Below are 9,199 nucleotides of genomic sequence, written 5' to 3'. Positions count from 1 at the left end.
CTTCCACCCCGGCTGGACCAAGATTCCCAAAGCAAGCACCATCAAAGTTCATTTTTAACACTTCTTGATGCGGTGGTTCCCATCTCTGCACAACTTTATTAGCCCACTCACTACTCAAACACACCACACCCCATCCTTCCCAAAGATCAAAAGCTGAGACAAACTGGAAAGATGAATGGCATCTCGTCCAATTTATAACCAATGCAATTATCTGCATATAAAGATAATGAGGAGCTTTGGACCGCACATTTCTCTTCTTCCAAACCACCCACCAAGTAGCAAGCAAGCATACTTCCCACAAAATTTTCCCTTCTTCCAAGGCACAAAGCTCCATGGTTGCAAGAACAACTCAATAGATCTAGGGAAAATCCAGCTAATCCCAAATCTCAGAAATATGCGACCCCATATAGACCGGGTAAACGAACAATGCATAAATAGATGATCCGCAGATTCCCCATCCGCAAGACATAGGGGGCAATGATCAACAAGCCACATACCATGGTTTCTCAGAAAGTTAATGGTTTGTATCCTGTCACGACATGCGGCCCAACCAAAGATACTTACACGCGGTGGACAATGAAATTTCCACACCTTTGCTGAAAAAGAGGGAGTCGGGCAGGGCATTAGGCTTGTGTAGAAAGATCTAACAGAAAAAAACCCAGAAGAATCCGCAGTCCATATTCTCTTATCCATCCCATTTCTTTTAATGTAGCCATTATCCAAAAGCCTTCTAAGTCTAGCCGCATAATCTAACTCCCAAGCAAAGAACCTTCTTCTATAAGCCGGGCACCATTCCCAAACACCATCCCTACTAACCATACACTCACTCACCATGGCTTCTTTATTCACCGTAACCCGAAAAATTTCCCGGAACAACAACCTGAGCGAGCTATCACCACACCATAAATCATTCCAAAACTTAACCCTATCCCCTCCATAAACCCTAAATCTAATCTTCAGGTTGAGCAGGGAGGACATTTTAAAAATATCTCTCCACATCGTTAAACCCTTTTTCTTAAAATTATCAAAAGACTCCCACCCTCCAGGTTGACAACCATACTTACTACAAATAACCCTAACCCACGAATGAGATCTTTCTTCGCCAAATCTTCATAACCACTTTCCTGGCAAAGCGTGGTTAAACTCCCTAAATCTTCTAATACCCAAACCACCCACCTTGATGGGCACACAAACATCCTTCCAACTCACCAGAGAGATTCCTTTTTTGTCCTCATTACCTCCCCACAAAAATCTACGTTGGGTCATTTCAATCCTCAACGAGACACTGACAGGACACTTGAAAAGAGACATAAAATATACAGGAATATTTATTAAGATTGCCTTGATTAAAACAATCTTCCACCTCTAATACTAAATTTCTCTTCCAAGTATCCAACCTACGCCCAATCCTTTCTAAAATCGGCTCCCAAAATACCTTATTTGGTCTTCCAACCCCCAAGGGCAGACCCAAATACGAGGCCGGGAGATTATTCATCTCGTAACCCAATAACCTCGCCAACTCCAAAGCCTCATCCAAGGGGACATTCAGTGCAAACATTCTAGACTTATGGAAATTAGATCTTTGTCCCGTTATCATTTCATAACATCTCAAAGCGGACTTCAAATTTAACACTTGGGATCCCTCCAGAACGCAGAACAAGAGTGTATCATCCGCGAACTGGAGGTGAGAGACCTCCACACAATCTCTCCCAATACTGAAGCCTTTGAACAACCTACATCGCATCCTTTGGCTGACAATCTACTCAGAGTTTCCGCCATGATGACAAACAAGAAGGGAGATAAGGGGTCGCCGTGCCGAAGCCCACGGGAAGACTTAAAAAAAGCCTTTAGGATACAAATTTAACAACACTGAAAACCACGCCGAGGACACAAATTTCCTCGAGGTAATTAATTTCCCCAATTTTACTTTCCAACCACACTTTCTGGGTTAGATCAATACTCCTTTGCTCCTTCACCCACTCCCTTAATTTCTCCTTCACAAATCTTAGCTTCCTACCGATTCTAACATCAGATGGACCATCAGATTCATAGGATGCCCACCAGCTACCTAGCTTTTCAACCACGCTGGGGACCAATAACCATGCAATCTCGAATCTGAAAGGAGGGTGACCCCAAGATTCCATTCTCGGGTCCAAAATGATAAGGCAGTGATCCGACACCGGATGAACAATGGATATTTGAAAAACCTCAGGGACCAACTTCAACCATCCTTGACAAAAGAGAAAACAATCAATCCTACTCAGAGACTCACCTCGACACCACATGAACCGAGATCCAGCCAATGGAAGATCAATTAATTCATTTTTTTTGTAATGAACTCATCAAATGACCTCATGTTTTTAACCGATCTCCTACGCCCCGATCTTTCACCAACAAACCTAATCTCATTGAAATCACCCCCAATGCACCAAGGATGGTCCCATCTCCCCCTAACCCCTTTTAGTTCCTCCCATAACAACTCTTTCTCCGCCCCTAAAGAAGGGCCGTATACCCCAGTAAAAGTTACGCTTAAAGCATCCTCCGTCCTCAAAAGGACGATGGATAAGGAGAAGCATCCTTTCCACTCCTCCTTAAAAGACCACACCGACTCATCCGAAGCTACTAATATACCCCCCGAGGCCCCTTTTGATTCCATAAAGGAGAACCTCCAATCACCCCTAACACCTATATTTCTCAATAGATATCTATCCACTACCTCCAACTTAGTTTCCTGAATGCATAATAGGGCCGGCTTCCATTTTCTAACCATTTCTTTAACCTGAGCATTTTTCTCCAAAGAGCCCAGTCCATTAATATTCCATGATAAAATCTTCATAGGGAACCAACTTTAACAAATTTCCTCCCCTTCCGACCACTTTTCTTCATATCGGCGGGAGAGTAACCCATTTTTCCCTCACCCACTTTTCCTCCATAATTCACCTCGGTCTTTAATTTAGCTAGTTCCCTAATCGTCCTCTTTTCAGTACGACACTCCAACCTAGCCATACCTCTTGAACCTCGGCCTCCCTAATCATCTCATGAAAGCCACCCACCGAACCTGAGTATTCAACTCCTAATACCTTACTAACACCAATTGTATGCTCCTCCATGGCCTCCTTCTCCCCCATCTAACACCTTACTAATCGAGGTTTCTAAAACCCGGTTCTCTTACTTAAAATCCAAGAAGCACTTCCAGTACAACATACAGCAGCCACAGCCAGATCATGAACCCTCTTTTACATTGCTTTCAAACTAAGAACTCAGATTCAAAAATCCGCGTATCCAAACTGCCCCTTAATATTTGCACAAACCCAACTTGTCTTGTCTGTTTTAATTGGCTCGTGAGAGCTTTTTGGGAAATCTAATGGCCTTTTGATAGCTCTTTAAATACTAAAAGACAAGATGGGTTAGTGAAAATATCAAAACATGGTTGTGCTGATATCATTTCCCAAAATAAAAGCAAGATAGTGAACTTTAGTAAAGGGAAGAAAAACAAGAAAAGAAAAGAAAAATACATTCAACCCACCACTTCAGAAGAGGCCGTGGCCCTGAAAGCCAGAACTCCCCAAATTTCCAATTTTAAAAAGTCAAAAAAGTAAGTATAGTTTCACATGAACTTGAAAATCAAAAAACAAAGAAAAAAGAAAGGGAAATGATTTCAGCGCTACAATGTTTTCAACTTTTCATAATGATGCGCGAAGCCTCGTAACGTTTAGTATTTAAAGTGCTGTCAGAATAATATCATACTTATCAAAAAGCTCTTAGTAGCCTTTAGATACTAAACGACAAGATGGGTTGTGCATCTTTATCAAAACTGGGTAGGGCTGAAATTATTTCCCAAAAAAAGAAAATGGAAAAGAATAAACACCTAAGAAAAGGCCGGCAGAAGCAAACGGTACACATTTAGGACTCTCTATTTAGGGAGGTGATAATTTCACCCCTTTCTATTACAATATTCACCCCCTAATTTTCAAAATGGACTGTACAGCCCACACCATAGGATGATCCAAACCGTCCATTTGATGGGCCACAATGTAAGTAGGTTATGCCCCCAAAAAGCATTTACATAGGATGATCCTAGCCATCTGATCTATAGAGGGATTTTGAAAAATAGGGGGTGAATATTGTAATAGAAGTTAGTGAATTCATCACTGCTTTCCATTTAATTCCTCTTAAATGTTATTACTTCTTTTAAGTTTATGGGTTTCGGTAAAGATGGCAGATAAGTGTCAGGACTTATAATAGAAATTAGAAAAGGCTCAGGTGGCAGCACGTACTAGTTTCGTCAGCGCCATTATTTTTTCCATGCAAAGAAGATTTCACACCCAAAAAATCCTCCTCTTTCATAGCATAAATACCCCCTTCTTTCTCTCTTGCAATGGTACCTCTGATATCTCCTTCTCCATCTTATTGTGTGTTTTTTTCATTTTAAGATGACGATAGGAAAAAATGGGCTTCCTCTTTTTACTGCATCACAATGGGAGGAACTGGGAAATCAATGTCTTGTCTACAAATACATGCAGTGTAAAATGGATGTTCCACCTGATCTTGTGTATAAAATCAGGAGAAGCCGGGAATCCATCACTCCAAGGCACAAACCTAGTAAGATATCATGGCACAAACTTAGTAAGATATAACTTTTTGTCATTTTCATGAACTCGTGGTTTTGAGATTTCAATTTCTCTGTTCCTTTTTTTTCCTTTATTATTATTATTGTTTTTGTGGTTTTGAGCTTTCCTTTTCTTTGTAACTCAATGAATGAGTACTGAGTTAAATAATGGGCCAGATAGATGGGTACATATTGGGACCTTCTTCCGTAAGGACTGTGTGTGTATTTCTTCTTTTAAACATTATGCCATGGCTTACTTTTGGAGTCGTTGTGGTCTGTCAATAATTCGTCTTATGAGGCATCTTGGGCTTTGCCAGGATGGGTCCCATCACATTTTCCTTGTCTTACTAAGAATCTATTTGCTTCTTCTTTTTTTTTTTTTTTCATTCTCATTAATTATCTGATTAATATGGTTTTATGGTAGCCACGCATGCTCAGATTTTGTTTAATTCATTTAATTCATCTGAGGTGCCCACCCGCAAAATGCCTTCTGCGGTGTCCCTAGCAAATCCCATTAAAGTAATTGGGAACGATATTAAGTATAGAGGAGAGTGTCCTTGTTGAATCAAGGGAGTGCGTTTATCAATTTCTTTCATTTTACATGCTTGGTACCGTGGCCCATCAATGTGGGTCCCGCCGGATTCTGACTTCCAATTAAAATACATGTGCCATGTGTACGGTGGAAATGATGTGGGGGAGGTGGACTCGTAACTTTGGACTTCTAAAGACATTTTAATAAGAGAACTTATATGATGCCCGACTGTCAAAATCAGACGGGCTAGGTGGCAAACTACCTGGCCCTTGGATTTTGATTTGGTCAAAACACTAAAAAAATGTGTTTTGATCAGATCAAAATCCAAGGGCAGGTGGTTTGCCACCTAGCCCTTGAGATTTTGATGGTTGGGCACCATATAAAAACTCTTTTAATAAAGCCTAAAAAGGAAACTGTGAAATATTACAAAATACCATCAAAATAAATCCATTTGAAAAATAAGATTTTTTTCACTAAAGCTGGCCATAATTGTTTTTGTAAAATAAGAGAAATGAGAAAAATCAAGTCCTGTAAGAATCATAATTAAATTAATATATTTCTTATAACAATAATACAACATGCATGCTAAAATGATTTTTAAATAATAATTATTGTTGTTGTTGGACAAGAAGCCCGATAAGATATCGGAAGAAGATCGACATGAATTTTGTCTCATATTGAGTAGTGTAGGGTATTTTGCTAATTGTAGAAAATCAATTTCTCAAGAAGAACCCAGCTTCCGAAGCGAGTTTTCGGGGAAGCCAGTTGCCCAACCAACTAAGAAGTTTCTGGTAACTAAGGCTTGGATAACCGCAATAAAGAATTGATACGAACGACCTAATCCGTGTATGCGTCATTCTGACATTCTTCTCCATCTTATTGGGGTTTTGTTGGTGGAGATTTTAAGATGATGAATGGAAGAAATAGGCTTCCTCATTTTACTGCATCACAATGGGAGGAATTGGGACATCAAGATCTCATCTTCAAATACAGGATGTGTGAAATGACCGTTCCACCTGAACTTATGTACAAAATCAGGAGTAGATGGGAACCCACCACTCCAAGGCTCTTCCCTCACCAACCTTGTAAGATATTAGTATTCTGTCTTTTTCATTTACCTGGGCTTTTGAGCTTTCTTTTTCATTATTTCATTTTTTTAATAGGTGAGTTGGGGTTAGGCAGGGCCCCTACCCTTGTATTAGTATAAAAAAATATATTGCAATCTAGAGCTCAAAGCACCACCTCTATCCCTAGAGAACATATCTAAAAAAATGTTAGAATAGGTTAGATTTGTGAGATTAGATTTCATGAGAGAGGGGAAACAAAGGATCTCAAGGAATCCGAATTCTTCAAACTAACCCTTGAGACAATAACTAGGGGAAAGAGGGAAAACATTTGGATTCCCAATTATCCAATATATGTTATGGATGTAGCTCAACAGTCAATGATGAGTGCTGAGTTAGATAATGGGCTAGCTTGATGTGTGCATATTGGATCTTTGGGAGTGTCTTTAGTAGAGTGTGGGGGTATTTCTTCGTTGTGGTCTGTCAATAATTCGTCTTCTGAGGCATCTTGGGCTTTGGCTGGTCCGGAAATCTATTTGATCTTTCTTTATTTCATTCTTATTATCTGATTAATATGGGCTCTGGGTTTTGTCTATTTCAGTCCCCTGCCCTTCTTTTCAGATGGGTTTTGGCAGGAAAGAAGACCTTGAGCCAGGTAGATGCCGAAGAACAGATGGAAAGAAATGGAGGTGCGCTAAAGAAGCACTCCCATGTTACAAGTACTGTGAGAAACACATGTATAGAGGCCAAAATCGTTCAAGAAAAGCTGTGGAAAATACAAGCGACCCCCCACCAATCTCACCACCCACCCCACTAAATTCTTCCAATTCTTCTGACTTCGTTGTTGGGTTTTCATCACAAAATAAGCGTACCCATTCAGATGATGAGGATTACAGGTAGAAAAAGAAAACCCTCTTATTATACAATTCATGTTATGTCTTTCTGTGGTACTGATGATGCCTTATTCTATTAAAAAAATAGGTATTTACATGGTGTAAAGGAGGGTGTTGATGAGCATGCTTTCTTCTCAAAAGCCTCAGGGACATTGAGGAATATCTCTGATTCTTCTTTGGTTGATTCATTGTCATTTATGCCAATGGGAATGAACTCTTTGGCTGAAAAGAAACATGAGAATTGCCCTGCTGTACCAAGCAATTACTCTCAGCAAAAGCGGCACTGTTTTGTTATGGGGACTGACTTTAATATGGAAAGGCCTGTGAAAATGGAGATTGAAGAGGAACCTCAACAGCCAATTCACCATTTCTTTGACGAATGCACGCCGAACAGAGAGCCATGGATGCATTTGGAGGAAGACCCATCAAACGAAGCCTCATTCTCAAGGACCCAGCTCTCCATTTCCACTCCAATGGCTCTTTTGGATTCCTCTGCGTTCAATTACCAAACAGGCAATCTCAAGGGTAATTCAACTATCTTTGATCATCATCTATTCTGTGAAGCAACCAATTTCTTCAAAAGCTTACGCTATTAGAGTTGGTGTTATTTAATCATTTATACTTTAACATATTCTAAACAAATTTCAGTTAAGTTTTTTTCTTATCTGCTCTCACTTATATTTTCTCCTCTCTTTACTGTATTTTAATTTAATTGTGCAGATGATTGAATTATCAAGATGGGTATTTTGGATCAGACGACAGAACCCAATCTTCAAGGCTGTGGTCTATCACCAAACAATGTTGCTCTTTTTTTATTGGATTCACTTCATTTCTCTTTCTTGGGTCTATTTAATTTATCGTGTCTAAGAACTGCTTTTGAAGGTAGCTTGAATAGTGTTGTCTTAAAGAAGGATTCTCATCTTTTCTTTGTTTGATTTTATCCTTTCCCAAATATAGTATCTGTTTTGTGTGGAAAACAATCTTTTTTTGGATTTGGAGGGTGTCTTTTACTGATATATACCTTGACATCTTTGGTTCTTTCTACCTTAACTGAGCATTTCTTCAACTCACTACTAAGTGGTAACACTTGAGTGTCTATGTCCGACTCAAACGAGTCAAAACCCAAGGGACCAGCTGAGTCATTGGACTCAGTAGCAACACTAGATTGTCTAGCTCCATTGTCTCTCACTTGCTCGGAGAGGAATCTTTTCACCCTCTTTTTACAACTTGGGGGTGGAAGATTTTCAAAGCACGCCTACCTATACGTTATCAAATATCTGTAACATATATTTATGACTATATTAAGCCATTTAGCCTGCTCGTATCATTTATTATTTTGCATGCCCTTAAAAAGGGCCCACCTCGTTTGATAAAATTGGTTTTAGGCTCTTTTATTTGTGACATCACAAAAAAATCTCTGGAGATTTTCTAAGGAGAATAAAATAGGAAAAATTGCCAATGGGGGAGACATCAAAAATTCAAAATACGAGAATTGCCAACTGGGGACGCACTTTTGAAAAATTGTGAGAGAGGGACGAAATGGGGGTTATCAAGTCTCTAAAAGGGGTTATCAACCCTCTAAATGGGGTTACCAAACTCCAAAAGAGGGTTATCAACCCTCTAACAATTTTTCAAAAGTGTGTCCCCCGCCGGCAATTCTCGTATTTTGATATCCCCCATTGACAATTTTTCCAATAAAATATGGAATTGATATCTTCACTCCTTTTTTTAATAATAGCACTCTTCCCTTCAAAAGGATGAAAAAAGTGTTTAATAAAATGAGGAATGTCATTATTAAAACGAGTGTGGATATAATCCCCGTAACAATATTATAGTAGATATCATGGACTGAACTCGTTGGTCCAATAAATAGACACATAGAAGCTATAGCTCATTTTAAAGTTAAAAAATAGGCATAAAATTTGTGCTTTTTACTTAGGAAAAAAAACAAAAGAGAGAGAGAGAGAGAGGAAAACATAAGAGATGAAAGAAAAGGCAACTGTATCTGTTTTGATAATGGGGCAAGCTTACCTTGCTTTAGACTTTTTAATTGTTTGTTGAGAGCATCTTTGTCACGTCACGGACCAGGGTCCCTATGACA

General features: G+C 39.3%; 1 protein-coding gene across 1 annotated transcript; it reads left to right on the top strand.

The window, feature by feature from the left end:
- Positions 1-6,025: 6,025 nt before the first annotated feature.
- LOC143863907 (growth-regulating factor 6-like) lies at positions 6,026-8,128 on the top strand. The gene is made up of 4 exons (XM_077374689.1): positions 6,026-6,226; positions 6,807-7,101; positions 7,187-7,623; positions 7,819-8,128. Exons 1-4 carry the CDS (start codon positions 6,049-6,051, stop codon positions 7,824-7,826), a joined length of 918 nt encoding a protein of 305 aa, XP_077230804.1. The 5' UTR covers positions 6,026-6,048; the 3' UTR covers positions 7,827-8,128.
- The last annotated feature ends 1,071 nt before the right edge of the window (positions 8,129-9,199 follow it).

Source organism: Tasmannia lanceolata, unplaced genomic scaffold (genome assembly GCF_043159265.1).
Source record: "Tasmannia lanceolata isolate RefF3 unplaced genomic scaffold, GAP_Taslan_0.1 ptg000044l, whole genome shotgun sequence".
NCBI classification, from domain to species: Eukaryota; Viridiplantae; Streptophyta; class Magnoliopsida; order Canellales; family Winteraceae; genus Tasmannia; species Tasmannia lanceolata.
Note: the sequence above shows the minus strand (reverse complement) of the source record. Positions and strands in the feature narration are given on the sequence as shown.